Here is a 23,340-nt window from a genome sequence, read left to right as displayed (position 1 = left end):
CATCCACTGGAAATCTTGCAATTATGTGCATATCAATACACATATAGACTTGCAACTCTACACAAGTAGAAATGTCATTGAATAACAATACACAATCACTTAACTACAGAGTAATCGTACCTCAGTAAATTGGTGCAATCTTGCCTGTTCTTTGACTGTGTGTTATTTCTGATTAGTTTACTGGGATGCATAAAACGAGTTGTAACATATCTGACTAGCTTGGATGACTGGGTTTTGTCTTGGGTCTGCTGCTCTGATGTCTGGATCAGGATGACATTATCATGGCAACCTTTAGGATGTCACCACATGGCATCATCACTTTGAACGCACAATTGTTCCACCCACAGCTGTTGTTGATGCATTTTGCTCTGAAATCGGCACTAACCTTCCTGTTTTTCTTCAACAGCGTTTCCAAGATTTTGCAAGCAGTTTTTAGAAGCCTTGGATTACACAGAACCAATCTGTCTGAGGAACAGTCACATCTACTGCTTTGTATTTTTTACCGTAGCTTTTGGCTTCTGCCAGGTGAAATTGCTGATCTTCCAACAGCTTACAAAAATAAGGTAAGATTTATTTCACTAGAAGTCTATTTAATTGAAACTGGAATAATCTGGTAATGTTTCCTTCTTAATTATTTGTTGTTACACCACAGAATGCAGAGAAAGAAGTGTTCATTTTTTCCATCTCTGTATCCATTTGTCTATAGTCAGGATGTGCTAATAACCACTTTCCCCTAACAATAATTATCACTGTAATAATTATGATGAGGAACACACACACACACACACCAACTTTCAACAATTATTTTTTTAAAAAACAGTCACAATATTAGAAAATAATTAATAGGAATATAAAAGACTACCTTACACTAGGTCAGATGATTTGTCCATCTGATTGTCTAGTCAACTCTAATGACCAATCTTTTCTCATTTTAACCCTAAAGTGAATTAATTCATTTTTTATTATTATTGCTGGGCACTTTTCTAAAGACTTTCTTCAGGAGCTACAGTTCTAGAACTATTTCCATTACTAAGAACTTTCACATTCTCAGATGCAAACCTGCCTGACTGTCTTGAAGACATCAAGTACCTTCAGAACTACCTTTTCATTTATTTATTTTACTATTTATTAAATTACCACCCTTCACCTGAGGATCACAGAGTGGTTTACAATATACAGACACAAAAATACGCACCGTAGTAACAAACAAACAAAAATAATTCCCACAAACCTACCTGTCCAATAATCTGAGAGACGGTATGGTGGAGTTGTTATAGTGTCAGACTAGGAACCGGGAGTCCTAGGTTCAGATCCATACTCACTCATGAAGTTCACTGGGTGATCTTGGGTGAGTCTTTTTGAGCCTAACCTACCTTATGGGCCAGCATTCAACTACCTTGTCCCACCAGCACAAGTATTTTTTTGCGCAATGGAACTTCTCCCTCTCCCCATGCATGTCCGGTGGCCTTGCCAAACCTGTTCCAGAGGATTAGGGGGAGGGAGCCCCTAGAACAGATTTATGGGGTGCACAGGGGGAGGAGAGGGGGGAAATGTTCCATTGCACAAGCAGAAATCCTTGTGTTGATGGAATGTTCACTTAGCACTACATTGGATTCTGCACAGGGTTGTTGTAAGGATAAGCAGACGTGGTGGAGGTGATGGGAGAAACATCTTCACTTCCCTAAGCTACTCAGAGGAAGAGTGGGAAATTGAATGGAGATAGCTGGCTTCCTTAAAGCCGCAATTTAGTCTTATTGTTTATGAGAGATGAAAAGAATCCAATGCACACACATTTATCAGACAGCAATGATTTATTGTTAAAACACACAATAGAAGCCTTCGAGTTCTGTGATGGGACGATGAGCTGCTTGTGCGTAAAATGCAAGTCCCTCAGAGTTTGATCAGGTTTTCAAACCTCTGCCTGTGACGGAGCCCCTCCAGCATGGCTGCGTCAATCACTAGTAGAATCCGAAAGTGGCTGCTTTCGGAATCTTTTCCAACATAAAAGCTCTTTAACGGAAACACGTCGTCTGGCCTCTCGGCGTGACAGTTTCCGGCGAGGTGTGGGTGTCCCTATAGGAGGTCCTGAGACCTCCCCACTGTTTTCGCTGGAAGTGTCTCTGAGCCATCCCTCCGACTCACTTTCCCTTGGAGTTCTTGCTCGCCCTCTACTGGTTCCCTCTTCCGCTGCTACTCCTCTCTCAACCTCAGTGAGCCTTTGCGCCCCCGGCGCTTTAGATGGCAGTTCCCTGACATCCACCTCCCCTCCAGGGCCCCCTTCACCCCCTCCCGTCTCCTCCCCTACTGGCGGTGAGGAGGTAAAACCCCTGAAAGAACCTCCCTCATCTTCCGACGTCGCGAACACTTCCCTCCACTTGTTGCTGTTCCTACTCTCTCGGTAATCTTCGTCATCGGAGTCCACTCCCTCTTCCAACTCCGACTCCGCGAACCCTTCCATTTCCTCTTCCTCATCGGTGGTGCCGAAATAGTCCCTCATAAACCTTGCTATCGGCTGAGGTTTCCTCGGGAACCTTTGGTGGAACGTTTCTGTTAAAACCTCGTCATTGACTTCCTCTGCACTTACCCAGGTGTTTTCTGACTCCGGTTCCCCTTCCCACGCCACCAAATACTCCACCTGATTTCCCTTCCACCTGGAATCGAGGATTTCCGCTACATGGTTGCGGCGTTCCCTCTCTTCCAAGGCTGGTCCCCTGACGTACTCCCCTTCACGTCCCCCCCTGTATGGTGACAGTAACGACCTGTGGAACACTGGGTGCAATTTCATGTGGTTGGGTAATCGGAGTTTGAAAGCTACCGGGTTGACCTGCTGAATGACCTCAAAGGGTCCCAATCTTCTGGGCCTCAATTTCTTACAACCCCCTTTGAACGGCAACCCTTGGGTTGACAACCACACTTGATCCCCCACCCTTCTGGTTTCACCTTCCCTTCTGTTCTTGTCTGCCTGCTTCTTATATTGTGCCTTAGCCCTTTCTAAGTTGAGCTGGAGCTGATGATGGATCGCTTCCATCTCTTCTACAAAATGTTCAGCCGCTGGGACGCTCCATCTCTCCCCTCCTTCCCCTGGAAATGCCCTGGGGTGACACCCGTAATTAGCCAAAAAGGGACTCATCCCTGTGGACACATTCTCCGCATTATTGTAGGCAAATTCTGCCAACGCCAACTTTTCGACCCAATCGTTCTCTCTGTCATTGACATAACACCTCAGATATTGTTGAAGAATGCCATTTGCTCTTTCCGCCTGCCCGTTGGTTTCAGGGTGCCGGGCAGTTGAAAAATTGACTTCCACGTGCAGCAAGCTCATGAGCTTCCTCCAGAACCTGGAAGTAAATTGTTTGCCGCGATCTGAGATCACCCTCAAGGGAGCCCCGTGCAACCTAAAGATGTGTTCTACAAACAACTTCGCTGTTTCTTCCGCTGTGACTGCATGTGAGCATGCTACAAAGTGGCACATCTTAGTTAACAGGTCTACTACTACCATGATGGCTGTTTTCCCCTTGGACTTTGGCAGATCCGTCATAAAATCTATTGATATCGCTTCCCAAGGCCGTTCTGGTGTGGGTAATGGTTCTAATAACCCTGCCGGCGCCCTTCTTTCCCCTTTGGCTCGCTGACATTGGTCACACCCTCTTACATACTCCCTTACATCTTCCCTCACCTTAGGCCACCAAAATTCCCTGGTAACCAACCACATGGTCTTGTGTTGTCCAAAATGTCCCGCCGTGGGGCTATCATGCAACTGCTTGAGTACTCTCCCCCTCAATTCACCTTCGGGTATATACAGTGCCCCTTTGTAATACAATGCCCCATTTCTTTCCTCAAAACCTCCGGGACTCTCGCCCTCCCCCCTGAGACCTCTGAGCTTATCCTGGGCATATTCATCATTTTCCGTTTCCTCTACCAGTTCTCGTTGCCCCACCAGCGCCGCCCCACACACCCAGCGGTCCTCAGGGATGACATGTCTCTCTTCGATCACCCCCTCCCCTTCCCAATACTCTGGTTTGCGTGAGAGCGCGTCCGCCCTGACGTTTTCTGGGCCTGGCACATAACAAATTTCAAAGTTGAATTTGGAGAATTCCTGTGCCCATCTCACTTGTCGTTGGTTGAGCACTCGAGCTGTTCTCCAATACTCTAAATTCTTGTGGTCGGTGCACACTTGCACCTTGTGTTGTGCCCCAATTAATAAATGTCTCCACCTCCGGAATGCTTCGTGAATGGCAAGTAGTTCCCTGTCATACACCGTGTAATTCCTCTCGGATTTATTCAGCTTCCGCGAGAAGAAGGCACACGGTCTCCACTCCGACGCACTCCTCCCCGGTTGAAGAAGGACCGCCCCTACCGCCCGGTCGGATGCATCGGTTTCCACTCTCATGGGTTTTCATAAATCCACATGCAGAAGTTGTTCTTCCGAGGCGAAAGCCCTTTTCAGTTCTTCAAAGGCTCGATCCGCCTCTACCGTCCAAACAAATTTCTTCTTGCTGCTGAGGCAGTCGGTGATGGGCGCCGTCAAGTGGGCAAAGTTCTTGATGAACTTCCGATAAAAGTTCCCAAACCCCAAGAATCTTTGCACGTCCTTCTTGGTCTTCGGTGTCTTCCATTCCAGTACCGCTTGGACCTTGCCTGGATCCATGGCCAATCCCTTGTCTGACAAGCGGTACCCCAGGAATTCCACCTCCTTGGTATGAAACTGGCACTTCTCCAGTTTCACCCACAGCTGGTTGGCTTGCAGCCTGCCCAACACTTCTCGAACGTCCCTCACATGCTGTTCCTCATCTTCCGAATACACCAACACGTCGTCTAAAAAGGCCACACAATTCTTGTAGAGCAAAGGTCCCAGAACGTGGTTTATAAAAGCTTGAAAACACGCGGAGCCCCCTTGTAGACCGAAGGGCATAACGAGGTATTCAAAGGCTCCCAAAGGGGTAAACATGGTGGTCTTCCATTCATCTCCCTTCCTTATGCGTATCAGATTGTACGCCCCCCGCAGGTCCAGCTTTGTAAAAATCTTTCCCTTCCTTACTCTGGTCAAAATGTCATCAATTCGGGGCATAGGGAAAGCCAGGGGCTCCGACACTGCATTGAGGGCCCTAAAGTCACACACCAGTCTCGGTTTGTCTGTGTTCTTTTTGTCCACAAAAAACACTGGGCTGCCCCCCACCGCTCGGGACTCTCTGATGAAACCTCGCTTCAGGTTTTTGTCAATGAACTCCCTCAGCTCCTGCATCTCCCTGTCTGACATGGCGTACAGCTTGCCTACTGGGAGTTGGGCCCCAGGGAGTAGGTTGATTTGACAGTCAAAGGGTCTATGCGGTGGCAGTTTGTCTGCTTCCCTTTCGCTGAATACGTTGCTCAGATCTGCGTATTGCGGGGGCACCTTCCCTTTGTCCATTACTTCCATCCCGGCTAGGGTGACTCTGTCTCCTCCCGAAACCTTCCCCTCCTTGCAGTGTTCTAGGCAATGCGCTGACCCAAAGGAGACCACCCTCTGATGCCAGCCCACTAGCGGATCGTGTAGCGCCAGCCAGCTCATCCCCAAAATGATGGGCGCTCCTCCCAGGATGGCCACATTAAACGCTATCTGTTCGGTGTGCCTTGCCACCCTCATTATCATCGGGACAGTCTGTTGGCTAACTTCTCCCCCCAACAGCTCTCTGCCGTCAATCGTAGTCACCTGCAAGGGGTTACTTAAAGGGATGGTCTGTATCTGATGCTCAGCTGCAAACTCCTTACTCATGAAATTACAGGAGCTGCCTGAATCCAAAAGCGCCTTGATCTTTAGTGGGTGTCCGTTTGGCAGTTCTAGTAACACCTCTATCACTAAAGCGGGTCTGGGAGGTTCCGGCGTGGGCACTTTCACTGCTCTTTGGCCTGGCTGCTGTGCCCCGACGGTGGCAGCCAGGCGTTGGCTTTTACTTGCTCCTTGCCTTCCTCTTCCTTTCCCCCAACAGCTCCTGCCATCCCTTGCCATTCCTTTCTTTGTGGGCAGACTCTGGCAAAGTGCCCTGGCTGTTGGCAGAGATAACATCTCTTGGCGCTCTTTCCCTCCTTCTTCCGCCCTTCACTGGGATTTGAAACTGCGCGCGCCCGCGCTGTTCCAACTTCCATCGGCTCTGCCGGCGGGAAAGGTGGCTCTGGAATGTCTGGAATGCGGAACTCCCTCCAACGGTCTCCTTTCCCTTCCCGCTTTTCCAAAGCCCTCGCCTCCTGGCGCGCTCCTATGGACAGCGCAGATTTGGTTAACTGATCCATAGACTCCGCCCTGGGCCCCCGGGAAAGCTCATCTTTGACGGTTGAAGAAAGCCCCTCTTCGAAAAGCATTTGGATGGGCTCCGCCGATAGGTCCCACCCCAATTTATGAATCAGCATAGTAAATTCAGTCCAGTACTCACGGACAGATCTGCTTCCTTGCTGGCAAGCCATTAACTGCCTTCGCACCACCCCCTGCTCAATATCGCTGGAAAACATCAGGTCCATGGCACGAAAAAACTTCCTCGTGTCCTTTAGGATCTCATTATTCGCTGCCATCAGGGGTCTAACCCAATCTTTCGCCCCGGATTCGAGATGGCCAATCACAAAAGCCACTCGCGATTCCTCGTCGGGGAAGTCATCAAACTGCAAGTTTAGAGCGTATTGCATCTCTGTTCTAAAGGCATGATAGTTCCTGGGATCCCCCCCGAATTTCTGCACCAATCCTGGTACCTTTCTGGCGAGCGGGGTGGTTTTCTCCTTTCCCTTTTCTGCATCCTGAGCCCTCCTCTCCTCAAGCCTCGCCGTTTGCAGCGCCAACTGGATCTCCAACGCCCTGTACCTTTCTTCCAGGCTTGGACCCCCTCCAGCTGCTCCTGCTCCTCCGGTTCCGGCTGGGTTGCTCATGATGCTTCTCCCTGCACAAGCTGGCTTTCGGTGACTTTCGGATTGCTGTGATGGGACGATGAGCTGCTTGTGCGTAAAATGCAAGTCCCTCAGAGTTTGATCAGGTTTTCAAACCTCTGCCTGTGACGGAGCCCCTCCAGCATGGCTGCGTCAATCACTAGTAGAATCCGAAAGTGGCTGCTTTCGGAATCTTTTCCAACATAAAAGCTCTTTAACGGAAACACGTCGTCTGGCCTCTCGGCGTGACAGTTTCCGGCGAGGTGTGGGTGTCCCTATAGGAGGTCCTGAGACCTCCCCACTGTTTTCGCTGGAAGTGTCTCTGAGCCATCCCTCCGACTCACTTTCCCTTGGAGTTCTTGCTCGCCCTCTACTGGTTCCCTCTTCCGCTGCTACTCCTCTCTCAACCTCAGTGAGCCTTTGCGCCCCCGGCGCTTTAGATGGCAGTTCCCTGACAAGTTCCTTGTAAACAGCTGGGCCTTGTCCTTTTTCTTTTACTCTTAACCATGGGTAGGCAAACTAAGGCGCAGGGACTGGATCCGGCCCAATTGCCTTGTAAATCTGGCCCGCGGACGGTCCGGGAATCAGTGTGTTTTTACATGACTAGAATGTGTCCTTTTATTTAAAATGCATCTCTGGGTTATTTGTGAGGCCTGCCTGGTGTTTTTACATGAGTAGAGTGTGTGCTTTTATTTAAAATGCATCTCTGAGTTATTTGTGGGGCATAGGAATTCGTTCATATATTTTTTTTCAAAATATAGTCCGGCCCCCCACTTTAGCTTAAGTTTATGACTAGTTCACACTGACACATGGATCAGAACCATCTGAGGTCAATAAGACTTTCTGGATGGCTTTGCATTATGGTTCAGACTCAAAGGCTGCTTTGTCATATTTCCTTAATCCTTATTTGCACTTACTGGCCCTTTAGCTGTTGTACCATGATATCACCCGCTAATCAAGTGCTATTTCCTCCCGCCGCAGGAATCCAGTTAGCTCTGGAAACAATGCCAAATTGCTGCTCTGGAACCTTGATTGGTTCCCTTCAGTTTCAGGTGAGTCAATTGCTCTGGGACTGATTTTAAACTTCTGTGGATTAAGTAAGCATGTAGTTCATTTGTATACTAGCAATGCAATCTGATCCATGTTTTTGCATGCTTCGAAAAGCAAACTGTGCATTCATGTAAATGACCAGCATGCTGGTGCACATTGCTTAGCAGTTTCTGGGGTGCTCCTCCCCTGCTGCTGTGCCATGGATAAAACAAAATGTCTTGTCGTGTTGTTGAAATCCAGACTCATGGTTTATTTCTTCCAAACCGTGAGTGGTAGCCAAAGTTGGTTCTTGGTTTACCACTTATGGTTTGTTTGGAGAAACAAGTCACAAGCCTGGGTTCAGACATCCCAACAAACCAGACTTGAGCTTCTTTCATCTATAGCATGACGGTAGCAAGCGCAGGAATGCCACTGGAACTTTTGAGCAGGGTGCTACACATTAGAGTATAGTTTGCTTCAAATTATTGTTTGATGTGATATTTGAACTGTGAATTGTGTTTATGAGGCCACAGAGTGGAAACAAGTTGTGATAGAACACTCTAAATGACTTCCATGAATATGGGACTTGGAACGGCCCAGTTCAGATGTTTGTCAGTCCTGGTTCTGGCAGGTTAAAGAGATCTGTGAAGTTATTAAACTCCACCACATTTAAAGCTGCTGGTTTTTATTGTGCCATTCTTGCCTTTATTTATTTTGAAAACAGTGCTTGTGGAGGAAGAAGCATTCCCTTTGGCAAACCCTGCTCTCTTTAGGAGATGGTAGTGTTTGTGCCAAAACTATTTTCTAAGTTCTACCTGAAAGCAAATGAAAACTAGTCCAGATCTTTATGTCCTTCCCAGAATTTTGATGTAGAAAAAGAACATTTGGAAAGAGAATGAATCGTATTCTTCGTTGTGTAACCAGCATAGTTCTTTCAGTTGAGCTTATCTGGTTTATATTAATGAAAAGCTGATCTTTGTTCGGTTTAAATGGAATATTTTAAGTAAAGATTTTTCCCTTTGCAAAAGAGCCCCGAGAGCTAAAGGTTCTGCCTCTGTCTTTAAAATTAAGAAGTGGTTAAAAAGAGCGAGAGAGAATCTCTAAAACTTTGGGGGTTGTGTATGTGGGGGTCTGTTCTTCATTAGAAAATAATTTCAATTAAGCTGCCATCCTAAAACAGATTTATCAAGGAGTAATCCCTGTTAAACTTACTTCTGAGAAAACATAAGATTGCACTGCACGGCCCCTAAAAATAATAGTGTTTAATGCACTCTGTGTGAAATCTGACCAGAGCCAAGAAGACCAAATACATAACGGTATCTATTGTGCATAATGTAACACCGTGACATCTGACATCTGTAAAGTATTCTGTTCAAAGGCTCAAGCCCTCACTAATGTAAATGCTAAAAATTCAATTTGACATTCAAGGACCCCGTGCTTATTTACATCATCAAAGATTTATGATTAACGCTCTTCAAAACTATGATAGCTCAACAGAATATAATAAGACATTTATTATTTCAGACTCCTGGCTTGTAATTTTGATTTGGCAACCATATTCAGGGCTAATAAGCTTTAACGATGCTTTCAAAGTAAGCTGGTCGTCTGTGGGTCCCTGTTCCGGTTTTGGGGGCTTCAAAAGGTTGAGTCCAAACCCAGAAGTGGAGCTGGATTGACAGTTTGTCGTTTCTTATAACACAGATGCTTCCCACTTACCTGTTCTGTGAGCAGGCTGTCTCTCATCTAGGATCCAGGGTCTCACTGCGTATGCGCGCTTCTATTAAGCTATGGACAGAGTTCCTGATTGGGCACAGTCCGACAGGCCAAAGAAATGTCATGGCTCAAGAACCTAGGACAAATCTGGCAGGGGCAAATGGATCTGACACCACACATTTGCAGCTATATTTTGTAGGCTTCTAGCGCAGAACTGGCTAGAATCACTTCCCCAGACTTAAGTCTCTCTTTTGAATGTAATGCAGTGAGAAGTGCTGGGAAAAGCTTTGAAAAGTTGTACCTTTCCCCACTTCTTTTTTGTTCTCTCCCTCCCCTGGGCAGGGATAGTGCGAAGTTACTCATGGACAGCAGGGGGGGAAGAATCAAATCTGAACTGAGCTTCCTGCAAAGCTCTAAAAAGGGGAGAGCTCTGTGCCTTGAGAGTCCTTCCTAGATCATATGGGGGGGGGAATATTCTTTGTGTGAGTAAAATGCCTCACAATCGTCCCAGGAACCCGACTCCAGTTCCAGAGGTGACGTGGGATTCTGGGCTGAAGGAAATGAATGAGACCTGGAAAGGAGCAATTGCCTGCCTTGGGGTAGCTGTGTTCTTTGTGATGACCATTGGGATTATTTACTGGCAAGTGGTGGATCAGCCAAACAAAAATTGGATCCTGAAAGGGAATGCCAGTGGTCTTATTTGGGAAAGAAAAGCTCATTCCCTCATCCTGCAGACTCTGAGTGAGGACAAAACTTTCCTGGAGATTCACATGGGAAGACTCTCAGATGTGGAGGTACCTTTAATGAAGAATCTGTGTTGGATAAACAAGACAGAATTCTGTTACACCTGGGAAGCCACCGCACATTTGAATATCTCCATGGAGTCCAGCCTTTCTTCCAACACGGAGTGCTACAGCATCGCTTGGACGCCTCTGCACTGCCAGGTTAAGATCAAGGTAATTAACTACAGCCTCAGTTTATTTCACTAAATATTACGCTTATGTCGCATTCCCAACAAACTTTACAGAGTGTGAATATCAACACTGATAAAGATGCCAGTAATATGCATGCTAATCAAAACAAGCATTGACATCTTAAACTTGGTCCTTGCAGTAAATGTAGATTTGCATTTTTTGTTGTTGCCTATTTATGAAAATCCTGGTTTTTTAAGGTAAAAGTTCAACCCCCTAAAAGAATCTCCAGGATCCCTGGGCAAATACCAAGATATCTGCACACAAAGACAAAATTGCAAGAATACAAAAAGTAAATCAGCCAGCTAAATCCAAAATCAGTTCTAGCTCTGCACCGTTGTAGTGTTGTGGATAACCAGAGAGTGGAAGAACCACCTTTCTAAAAACGAACCAAGTAATACCTAAAATCATATCGGTCTCTGAAAATTGCAAGCTAAGAAAGTTCCCTTGCCACCATAGTCCTGACATAACTTTCCAAATTATTTATCATGGAATGACAGCGGGAGTCTTCAAAACAGCTTTTTTTCTGTGCTCCAAAAAAGGAGGGGGGTGCTTTATAATTCTTGTGAAAGTAACAAATCTATCTGCGCCAGCATTGAAATCTAAGAACTGTGTTTCTCTCTGGATATACTGAAAGCTGGATAGGAGTGTTTTGGCGTCTCCTGCATGTATGAACTTCTTCAACAATATAGGATTTGGGCAGCAGTCCCAGGCATATGAAACATCATACTGAAATGTGTGGGATTTTCCTCCAAGTAAATATGTTTATGAGTCAGCATTAAACACATATTTTATGGACAGGATTTTGCAGCAATATCTAGAAATTTATTTATTCTTGTACTTGGCTTTTCACCCTCAACCATCTCAGGATCTGAGACAGGTTAAAAAATATTTATGTGGACCTATTGACATATAAGAAATTAGAACAATTCAAAAGAATGACTGGCAGAATCCGAGACCTGGGAGAATAAAGGATTGAAGAAGATTGGAAGAAGTTCAAGACTTATCTACAGAAATATTGTGATTTAATGGAATGTTAAGAAGGATGCTTGGTTATAAATAATTGGCCATCATTAAAATAGTTTAGAATTTGATGATAAGAGAGATTAAGAGAAACAAATTTGTAGGGGAATTATTTTATTGTATTTAAATAAGCGATTACAAACTTGGAAATAAGATGATAAATTGCTTGACAAAAATTTATTAATGATGCAAATGGGAGCGGGAGACGTGAGGAAGTTCAAGGATGTTATGAAATTTTGTTAAAACAAAACAACATTGTTTATTATCACTGTATTTTCTTTTCTTTCTAAAAACTTTAATAAATATCTTTTTTTAAAAAAAAGAACAATTCAAAAGAATGTGATCCTAAGCTGACATACTTAGTTGGAAGTAGGGGTATTTTCTTGAGTGATGTAAATAACTCTCTTGAATCAGGAATGCACCACTCATTAGCAATGCTAATGCAGGAATGCTTTTAAATATTTTTTTTTAAATAAAGATACATTTAAAATACAAACAAACAGAATGTACATTCCAACTGAGGTTTTATTTTGGAATTAAAGACATAGGAAATGCAAACCTAACTATCTTGAATGAAAACAGCTTTTTAAATCAGTGGGTGATCTGCTTACTTTGACTATCTGACCTATTTTTGCTCTCAATGCACAGCATATGCCTTGTTTGTTTTAGTGTACTGGTATGCTAGCAGTACCTGAAAGAAATTCAAAATCTGTGCAGTCATGTTTTCTATGTAAAATACAATTTTTAGTTCAGGATCTTGGGGAGGAAGAGGCCAGTTAGCATAAACAGCTCTAATTAAACCACTCAGTTTTAAGCATGAGGCTCACACTGGGTCAAATTCTTTGACCTCAGTTAGGCATTCTGGTTCATGCTAGAATTTCTGCAGACTTTCAAATGGTTTAGCAATCATAGGAGTACCCTAATCAAAGTCTCAAAAATGAAGCCAAGCCTTTTTCAGAGATTCGTAGATTGAATTGAAAGGACCACGCCATAGCTTTGTGTTATCATGGTCCCATAAAGACTAAGCATATGGAACAAAAGACTTCTCACTTGTACAATGATACAGAGAAACTCTTGCACTGATTGCATTAGGGGGCTGAGAATGCCCAGGGAGCAACATTCAGATGCATATCAAAGACTAAGAAAGAGGTAGAGAGTCAGACAGGAAACATGCAATTGTTTTTTAGGAGAGTTCTCAGTGAGACAATAAAGGCAACTTGCTTTTGGTCTACACAACAGGCAGGTTTCTTTTATCCTGCTGTCATCATGATCAAACAGACTTTTTGGAACATTCTCCACATCTGCCAAACCTGTTTATCGGAAGCAGTCGTAGCACAAGTGTGCATGGTATAATCAGTTATGCTCCTTTCCCTCTACTCAGGGAAGGCAGGGGGGAAATGACATCCAGTTTTGGTTATAAAATGGGAAAGCCAAACCAGAATTAGCTTTATTAAATATATTTCAAGACAACAATCTGGATTTACATAATAAAGAATTAATGAACCACTTATTACAAGCGTCAAGACGCAACAAAACCAGACACTGGAGAGGCATTTCTGGCACAATGATAGACAATTGGTACAAAACAGTTTGAGAAATATGACTAGAAATCTTCCCCTCATTAGTGGCTGATCAACCTTGACTGTGTAAAGGAGACGACATAAATGTTAACCCTGATGCCTTCAAAAACTCCAAAATCCCTTTTGAAATGTGTTTGGGCTTTCATCTAAGAGGCCTTGTGCTATTAGCCAGTGATTATGCAATCACATGGGAAGTAAAACTTGCTGATCTCATTTGTTCAGTGGAAGTAAATGCTTTTAAAAGGGTCTGGGGCAACCTGAATATTTGAGTAAAAATAACCCCACAGCTGGGTGAATAAGGTTGGAGCAAGGACAGGTCATATGGGCACAAACATGTACCCTTGCATATTTTATAGATTTAACCTAGGCTATTCTTCAAAATTATACATTAGTTTTTCTGTAATATTTTGCTTTCCAGGACTGCTTTTCCATGGTAAATATTTCCTGGTATGGAGGAGCAAGTGTCAGCAGCCAGCATTGGCCTCTGAACAACGTGAGCATCAAGTCCCAGCCATTCATTATCAGCAACCTCGCCAAAACCCCAGCTGCTTATGGCTCTGTCTTAGAAAGATATTTTTTGGGATCAACTGGTAAGAGTTGCCTTCCTCACTTGATTTCCCAACACTGTTGACTGTAAATAGTTTTTCTATGGCTTTAGTATTTTCTTTTCTTTTTAATACAGTCCGACTGAATGAAAAATTAAGACGGTAACTAGGGTTGTATCTTCTCCAAGAAAGGTGGCTAGCTACATCAAGTACCTGCCTCACTGATACAGTGAACAGAGAGTGATGTATCATACCTTAATAGTTGGATGGCCATGGACTCTACTTTACAGAGGACAGTCCTCTGTTTGAATGGCTGTCTGGTCCAAATCTAGTTTTAAAGAACCATAAGAAGGAAGAGTGAGCAGGAGTCTTCAAGCTGTCCACCAACACAGGTCACCTGGCCACATTCTTTCCCATTACAGTGGGATTATACATATATAAAGTAGCATATGCAAGTTTTATGCAATCCTGTGCCCTCTTTTTTGTTGACACAGTTCCTCTTTTTTGCAATGTGTACACGGCCATCTTACTAGCGCATTGTGCAGCAATGGTTTCGAATATTAGCTTTTGATGTGGGAATTCCTCTTGATGTGGGAAGTCTGGGAGCTTCCATGTCTCTTTGCTGTGCTGCATTTTAGAAGGACAGGGAATGACCGTTCCTAAAGGAGGATAGACCACGTCTCTGGGCTGAGAATCACCCTATGAGGAGGATTCTCTGTCAGGATCAACAACTTTGGAAGGCCGGGCTGTGTTCAGTTTGATGCTTTGCAAGTTCATGATTAAAAGAAGAAAAAAATCTAATTACATTGATAGTATTCAATCAGTTATGAGATTTTAATACCTAATTATGGTTATTAGACATATTATGCAATAAGTAAACAACAGAATGTTTACGATCTCAGCCATGAGCAATATAACTCGCAATCTCTACAAGGCTTATGTGCCTTTGACAACAACAAAAAGCAGAGCCACGTGGAGTCCCTGTTTTATTCCTTAAATAAGCAGATTTGCTAGAATGGCAACAGCCAGTGTCAATTTTCTAGGACAATTAGGATGGCACAGAGAAATGTGCACCCTTGGATGCAGGCAGAGAAGTCTATGTAGGCTTATGCCCTTTTGTCATCATCTGCACAGAAATGGAAGTGAGTGAGTTCTGATTTCTCACACTGGATTAAAAAAATGATACTGGAATTTCATCAAATGCATGACAAAGTAAAGCACAGTCCTAACTGTCTGATTTCTTTTTTTATACGTTTGTGTGTTTGTTATCTCTAAAGGAGTGACAGTGATGATTGCCTCAGACATACCCATCTTCCTCTCAGTAGAGAGGAACAAACATTTTTGCCTTGAGAGTACCCTTGGCGTCAACATGGCATCCCTGCAGTACACAGTGTGTGTCAGTCAAAACATCACGTCTGCCCATCAGGAAGTGGGAAGCCAGCTTTCAGGACATCAGCGGAAGCTGCCAGATACTGACATACTAAGGTAAGAAAGATATCAGAAAAGTTTGGTCTGACATTAAGCACCCAACCAGCTATAGGGTGGCAAGATCTTAAGGGTATGGGTACATGCAAAGGTGTATAACAGAAATCCAAAAAGGCAGACTGTAAAATAGAAGTAGTTGGTTTTGTTATTCCTTTTATATATATAACCCACTTTTAGGTCCAGTGTTATATGGTTCTGGCAGCTGCTCCCAGTCACCAGTCTAGCAACCACATTCTGAATTAATTGCAGTTTTTGAGTCACCTTCAAAGGTAGCTAGCTGCACATAGAGTGTGCTGCAGTAGGGCCAGTCCTGATTAATATTATACTGTACTATGAACCTGAGAAGGGACTCGGCTGATGCTGTGGTCTAAACTCTGAGCCTAGGGCTTGCTGATCGGAAGGTCGATTGTTCGAATCCCTATGACAGGGTGAACTCCCATTGCTCAGTCCCAGCTCCTGCCCACCTAGCAGTTCAAAAGTACGTCAAAGTGCAAGTAGATAAATAGGTACCGCTCTGGCGGTAAGGTAAACGGCATTTCCGTGTGCTGCTCTGGTTCACCAGAAGCGGCTTAGTCATGCTGGCCACATGACCCGGAAAAACTGTCTACGGACAAACGCCGACTCCCTCAGCCAGTAAAGCGAGATGAGCGCTGCAACTACCAGAGTCATTTGTGACTGGACTTAACTGTCAGGGGTCCTTTACCTTTACCTTATGAACCTGAGAAATGGAATCAAGTGGGGAATTTGCATATCCTATTAGACAGGAACATAAGTTTTCTGCCGACACGAGTCCCCTCCCTTTTTAAACATCTGCAGGCATATACTAGATATGCTGGTTTAACCTAACTATTTTAGTTTTTTGACTTCCTTCTCATCTTGAAAAACCTGTGGGCCAGATAATAAATAGGTGTTAAGTTCAAGCAAAGCTTCTTTCTTTAACTACACCAATACAGGTTGCCTGTCTGGAGCTATTACAGAGCAGCAGATTCTGCTGCCAAGGTGGAGCGAGGATTAAGATATTTCTTCAACAGACTGCAAAGGCATCACCTCGGGGAGGGGCTAATCGCTCTCAGTGAACTTTCCACAGTGCTACTTGGTAATACGGTATGTGCATCTTTGGAGGTCACGGGCAAGCTGCAGAGCTAGAGGACAGCATTTTCACCCACTCTGTTAATTCCTCAAATATATATCTTTCCCAGCATTCTGCATTAAATTGTAATAGCTACACTTTTCAAAACCTTAGCCAGCAAACTCCCATTTTCCATGTACAGGAGTGTTTTCACAGACTTTGACAACAGCTAGATTTGGTGTTTGATATCACCAGACAAATAAAATACAGAGTCCAGTTTTTCAACAGGTGTTTTGCACAGCTACTTGGCACACAGTTGTACACACACACACACACACACACGTGCACCAGTAGTCCAATATGTCTAAGCATGGGAGGCAAATTTATAGATGCAAACCCACAAATACAGGTGGGTTTTGTGGGTGCACATTTCAACTGGGATGTGGGCCATTGTGTGTGTGTGTGTGTGTGTGTGTATGTATCTGTGTATCTCAATTTGATTATAATGAAACCTCAAAGTGTTTTTTAAAAAATTACAAAAAAAATTGTTATACTTGTCTTAATTCTCACAAAACTTTTTATCATCCATATCCCTCTGTTAGATTGAACCCCAATGAAATTGGCAATTGCGGGTAGATGAGCAAAGCAGCCTATTTTTGATCCATGTCAATTTCACATACATTTATTCACATAAATTAATATTTAAATACTGTATCTACTTAGGTACATGTTTTACCACAAAATATGTATTTGAATACATGTTTTATCTAAACATTTCCCCCCAAAACATCATTTTTATTTATTTATTAAACTGATAACTATATTGCAAAATTCAGGGAAGTGAAAAATCAGCTATGTTCTGATTGGTATTTTAGCTTGGTAAGTGTGTATTAGGTCAGTTCACTTACAGACCAAATAATATTTTTGTCCATCCCTAGTTGGGACTGATTCCTTAATAGATTCCCATTAACACCATATAAATGTTATTGGACTATCTCCTATTTGAATCTATCTCCTATTTAATCTGACTGTTTAGATAGCAACTGGTGAACTTAACTTATTAAGGCTTAAGCTAGTGGGGCTCCTATTGGCATTCCATCTAGGCTCTAACTAGGTCCATAAACCCTTATCTTCTACATTCCAGACCATTCACTGGAATACTGCAGCATTGTTCAAGCCAAGGCTATGTGAATCTTGTGAGTGGAAGCTCCATCTAAGCCACCTTGACTTTAATTACTGCTTTAAGAGCCTTTATAGCTGTTACCAGCAGCAGGACTGAAGAGCTTTTTCAAATTATGCCAAACCCGGTGTGGTGTGGTGCCTTTTTAAACACACACACACACACACACACACACACACACACACACTACTTCCTGCACTTCTGTTTTTTGTGCTGAAATATTAAACAGAAGTAGGGTAAGATTTCTTGGAGATGTCATCTTGAGACCCTGTTAAATAAATAGCAGAGTGTGTTTTGCTGCTTAGTCTTACCTTCCAAACATTATAGTCCCTGGTCCTATGACAAAATCCTTGTCTAATGGTGCACACTATTCTCTCTCCTTTCAGGAACACAAGTTTTTACCTGTGATGAGACAAAAAGGGTTGCATAGTCCAAGGCTTGCCATGGACTCCTCACTTACAAAACATCTAAAGCTTTCCATAACTGTGTCCCCTTTTGCAAGCATCAACTCCCAACTTTTTCAGATGTCTCTACAAGAAGGCAAAGAAGACTTTTGGCTGAGCCGCCACTCTGAATCTGGTGACTACTCGGTACAAGTCCCTAATACAACATCTTGCACTTGACCAATTACCTCTAGAGGTTCCTAGCCTGGAAGGAACCAGTAGGTATCAGGCTTTCTCGGCTTGCTCAACATACATTAGCAGACGTTAATGAGCCAAAGCACAAGTTATGTCGGAGATGCGTGATTGGATCCCCCCAGTTGGTAGTACGTGAGACTCTTAATTGCAAGGTTGTGGGTCCGAGCTCCACAATGGGCAAAAGATTCCTGCATTGCAGGGTTCTGGACTAGGTGACCCTCATGGTACCTTCCCATTCTATGACTCTATAGCAGGGTTGAGGAGCTGTTTCCAGCCTGTGGATTGGATGTCTAGGTCCCTCACCCTGCCCCCTGCTGGCCATTCTGACAAGTAGATGGGACTGCCCACTTGTCATTCAGCTGGCATCACAGTGATGTCAGGTGACGTGCTTTATTTTGCCTGGGCAGTTTGAAATCACATTCAATGGACCAAGACACAGGAGTTTGCAGGAGCTGACAATAAGTTGAGTGTTTGCACTTGCAAAGCCCTGTGCCTTTGCAAGCACTGCCAATCAGCATTTTTCTTCTCCTGATAGCAGCTACCACGACCCCTGTTTGGATGGAGCCCTGACATGGTAGGAAGGGGGTCTTACCCTCCTTCCTTGTACCAAAGCCTTGATGCAAATCACCCTCCCTGAGCTGCAGAGGCGAAAATATGCAATACAGTCATAGAAAGGAAGCTGTATGGAGGGGAAACTTTTAGCTTCATGCCGTAAGCTCAATCTAAACTGGGTGTGTGAGTGTTGGGTCGCTTACAGCGACTTTTAGGAAAGTAAAATCATGGCAGGATACCTAATCATTGATTTCCCACATCATGTCTAGTAAGGCCCTTGTAATCAATAATCAAGCTGTACCTAAATAATGGTTCTTGGGCCTATAATCAATTTCAGGAAATTATAGCTATCCTGTATCTTCAATGGTGTCTGCAAAAGAAATATATTTCAGGCCATGTTTTATTAAGCAATGTAATGTAGCAGGCTATCATTTTTTAAAAAAATAAAAATAAATCTATTGCCTAATAAAATTGTCTCAGTGCCCATGATACACATAAATACAGAGTGATGCCTTTGTTTTGAAAATGCACATTAGCTATAAAATATTCAATGCTGTGTTCATATGATTCTGCTCAGAATTTGAGGCAAGGAGTACTGCCATTCGGAGAGCATAACCTTGAAACCAAGTGCTCACAAATGGTCCCTGCACTCCCCTTAATCTGGCGCTGCCAACTATTAGTTTAGGCAGGGAACATCCAATATGGTAGCTTCTAGATATTGCTGGATTGTAACTGCTATCATGCCTGACCATTGGCTATGCTGTCTGAGGCTGATGGGAGTTGGAGCCCATAACCTTCTGGGGGCCCCCACATTGGTTACCTGCACATGAGGTGAACCAGGAAGTCAGCCTAGCCCTTTATGCTTCTGCTGTTCTCTTCTGATGGCTGTTTCCTATTGCAGGTGCCGCTGCTCACCAGATGGAAAGGGCAGTTTTCTGCTCAGCTAAATGTAACCAGCTGGCCTGCGGTGCTCTGGTACATGCACCAAGTGAGCCTCTTGAGGCAGCGACTGGGAGCAGAGTATTTGGTTTTCGAAAGTGGCGAAGGCAATTGGTTTATGGAGCAAGCAATCCCACCTCCCACAGAACTTGGAGGGGATAAGTACATTCACATTTTAGCCTCAATGGCAGCTGCATTGGGAAACTCATCAATAATTAGCGCTGGCACAAGGTTTGTCTCAGGATAACTCTCCTAACTGTCTGTTTCTGAGGGCATCCTATTAGTGTGCACCATCTCCTGCCCCTTCTTTTTATTTCGTTAAAAAAATATTTTAGGGGAAATCTCACATCCCCCTCTCACCCCTTTCTCTGTCCTTGTCATTTGCTGCTGGTGCTGCTGTAATCTGAAGGAGAATCGTGGGGGACAGTGTGAGCTAATGAACAGAGGCATGGATGTGCGTTCAGCATGGGCTCTTCCTTTCCAGAAAAGTGGCTTCAGCTTGCATGAACTGGGTTGCCATATGTCCTCCTTTTCCAGAGCATGTCCTGTTTTTCATGGGTGTGTAAAATGAGAGTCGCTGTGGTCTAAGCCACTGAGCCTCTTGGGCTTGTCGATCAGAAGGCCAGTGGTTGAAATCCACGCAACAGGGTGAGCTCCCGTTGCTCTGTCCCAGCTCCTGCCAACCTAGCAGTTCGAAAGCACACCAGTGCAAGTAGAGAATTAGGTACTGCTGTGGCGTGAAGGTAAATGGTATTTACCTTCCTGTTGCGCCAGAATCGGTTTAGTCATGCTGGCCACGTGACCCGAAAAGCTGTCTGTGGACAAACACCAGTTCCCTTGGCCTGAAAGCAAGATGAGCGCTGCAACCCCATAGTCGCCTTTGCCTGGACTTAACCATCCAAGGGTCCTTTACCTTTTTTTTTTACCCATAGTTAAAAGTAGAAGTTGACAGATGTGTCCTCTTTTTTGCTTTTCAAAATATGGCAACCCTAGCATGAAGCCAAGCCACCAGCTGCTATGTGACAATGCGTCCTTAGAACTGTCTATGACTTTGATGCAATGCTGCACCTGTGCCTTAAGTTGGCCTCCCTCAACCTGGTGCTCTCCAGGTGTTGTTGAACAACAGCTCCCAGTGGCTCCAACCATCATGGCTAAGTCAGGGCTTATGGGAGTTGTGATTCAACAATATCTAGAGGGCGTCAAGTCTGGGGAAGGCTGAATGATTACTGTGCCTTTCAGTATTTTCAGTTTGACTCCTGGTCTGTTTCTGCTGCTTCTAGAGCCAGCCACCTGCCGCTCTTTCTCCAAATGAACCCCCGCCAGTCCGACTGGAGCTATGCTGGTTTGAAAGGGATTATTCCATCGGTGCTTCATTACAGTCTTCTTGGTTATAACTTTTTTATTCCGGATGCAATAGGTAATGTTATTTTAAGGTCAACTTCTCCTACTTCTTCTTCGAATCCGTTTTATAGAAGGGCTGAAGATGCCCCTGAGAGAAAAGGCAGATCTCATGGGCAGAGCCCATATGCTGTGTGTTAAGAGGACCCAGATTCAATCCCTGGCATTTTTGGGAAGGGCTGCAAAAGACCCATGTCTGAAACACTGGAGAGAAGTTGCTGGTCAATGCAGAGTCTTGATCAGCTACCATCCAGATGTCAGGCTGCAACTCCCATCAGCCCCAAACAGCAAGGCCAGTGGTCGGGGTTGATGAGAGTTGGAGTCTAACAACATCTGGATTATTATTATTATTATTAATAATATTAATAATAATAATAATTTTTATTTATACCCTGCCCTCCCCAGCCAAGGCCGGGCTCAGGGCGGCTAACAAGCAATAATAAAAACAAGTTGAATGAATACAACTTAAAAACAAGATTAAAATACAACATTAAAATATTGGTACGTAGGTACGAGGGTCCTAGGCCGTGAAGGGCTTTAAAGGTCTTAAATCTGACCCTGTACTCCACCGGGAGCCAGTGTAGCTGGAAAAGCACTGGGTGAATATGCTCCCATGGCAGAGACCCCGTGAGGAGCCTCACTGCAGCATTCTGCACCTGCTGGAGTTTCTGGGACAGCTTCAAGGGCAGCCCCGCATAGAGCGAATTACAGTAGTCTGGAGGTGACCGTTGCATGTATCACTGTGGCCAGGTCGGGGCAGGAAAGGTAAGGGACCAACTGCTTGATGCGGCGAAGGTGGAAAAATGTCGCCTTGGCTGTTGCTGTAACCTGCGCCTCCATGGAAAGGGAGGCATCAAGGATTACACCCAAACTCTTAACAGAAGGCAATGGCACTAATTGGGCCCCCACAAGAGAAGGGAGTTGGAAGACACTATGTTGGCTACTGCCTCTCTAAATAATACTGTGCTAGATGGACCATTAGGCAGCTTTCTATGCTCCTGCAGGGGAGATGAATGCATATAATCTGCTCACCTAATCAACTATGTTCATGAAAGCTACACCAAGCAGAACTTGAGGAACATCAGTGCCTGAAGTTCTGTTTGGTGCACCATTAGATTTAATTGATTTTCTGTTGACAAGAATTGGCCAGCACATTTCTTAAGCATTAAAAAATTTAAGCAGGAATTGCATATACATTCAGTTCTACCGAAATTAGAGGGTGTTGTTGTTGTTTTAAAAGTGTTTAGAAATAGAAGTAATGGCATTCCAGCTTCATTCATCTGGTTAGCAGAAGCCCAGAGGCTTTTGGACTGCAACTGATTTGTAGCATGGATCACATCGACCCCATAGCTCAGCGATTGAGCGCATGCTTGGCATGCAAAAGGTCCCTGATTCAGTCCTGCACACAGCCAAACACCCTTAAAACCTTTTAAAGTTCTCGTTTATGTTGACGCTGATGTAATGAACTACATGCAGCAGGTTTAAATTTCTTCATTTCAGACTGCAATGTAAAGATCTGGATTCAGCATTCAGAGTTATGCATACCTGGGGGGAAACTGTGTAATGAGAACAAAGTTTCCAGAGCAGTCCATTTGTAAAAATTCAGGAGATGCATCTGACAAATGGGAAGGCAGCTTGGACAACCAATCTTTCTCTTCCCCTTCAGAAAGTTGATGAGGCCTAGCAAGCATTGAGGGCTGTGCCATAAGGGACTGCAGTGAGAGAGGTGGATTCCCTGAGGTGGAGGAATTTTGCACCATTTGTACAGGGCTCCCATTTTGGGGCAATTCTCCCTTCCTACTGCAGTCCTGTAAAGCCCGGACACAGTGGCTTTTTGGGGGAGGTACAGTACTGTATACTGAAGAAGCCAGAAGTGAAAACATTTGCTTTAAAACTTTAATATCTCTGTGTTATTGGTTACTGTAATAAATGTATGATATTAGGCTTGTATTTTAGCAAGCAGAAGGACTTCTGTTACACAGTTGGACTTCCCCCCACCCCATGGGGCTCCTAAATCTGTTCTGGGGGTTCCCCCAACCTTCTAGTGCAGGTTTTGGGATAGCATGGGACAGAAGTCCTGTTGCACAAGTGGAAGTAATTGAACTCCCACATTTTTTAGTTGAATATCATCCTTCTGGTATTGCATCTAACTGCATTCCTATGGGAGCCAGCACTTTCTGAAGTGCTGTGTGATGCCTTAAAAATCCTATCCGTACACACACATACCCATAACAATATCTATGTCTCTTAGAAGAGAAGGTAAAATTTTGTGGCAAGAGATATAAAAATATTAATAGTTTTTTTTAACAATAGACTTGAACCCTGTAGTA

General features: G+C 44.1%; 1 protein-coding gene across 3 annotated transcripts in view; it reads left to right on the top strand.

Moving 5' to 3' along the window:
- The first annotated feature begins 202 nt into the window (after positions 1-202).
- LOC309365132 (SITS-binding protein-like) overlaps positions 203-23,340 on the top strand; it is a 37,106-nt gene continuing 13,968 nt past the window's right edge. The window contains exons 1-9 of one of the 3 annotated variants that reach the window (XM_081903313.1): positions 203-563; positions 7,870-7,940; positions 10,365-10,586; positions 13,623-13,794; positions 15,027-15,234; positions 16,188-16,338; positions 17,870-18,073; positions 19,575-19,843; positions 20,893-21,029. In XM_081903313.1, coding sequence (XP_081759439.1) covers positions 7,893-7,940; positions 10,365-10,586; positions 13,623-13,794; positions 15,027-15,234; positions 16,188-16,338; positions 17,870-18,073; positions 19,575-19,843; positions 20,893-21,029 — 1,411 coding nt within the window. In that variant the 5' untranslated portion in view covers positions 203-563; positions 7,870-7,892. Of the gene's footprint in view, positions 564-7,869; positions 7,941-10,106; positions 10,587-13,622; positions 13,795-15,026; positions 15,235-16,187; positions 16,339-17,869; positions 18,074-19,574; positions 19,844-20,892; positions 21,030-23,340 lie in introns of those variants that run through there. The other 2 variants (XM_081903312.1, XM_081903311.1) reach the window with 2 other exon arrangements.

Source organism: Podarcis melisellensis, assembly GCF_964234715.1.
Source record: "Podarcis melisellensis genome assembly, chromosome: 1".
In the NCBI taxonomy this organism is placed as follows: domain Eukaryota; kingdom Metazoa; phylum Chordata; class Lepidosauria; order Squamata; family Lacertidae; genus Podarcis; species Podarcis melisellensis.
This window is presented reverse-complemented; position numbering and strand designations above follow the sequence as displayed.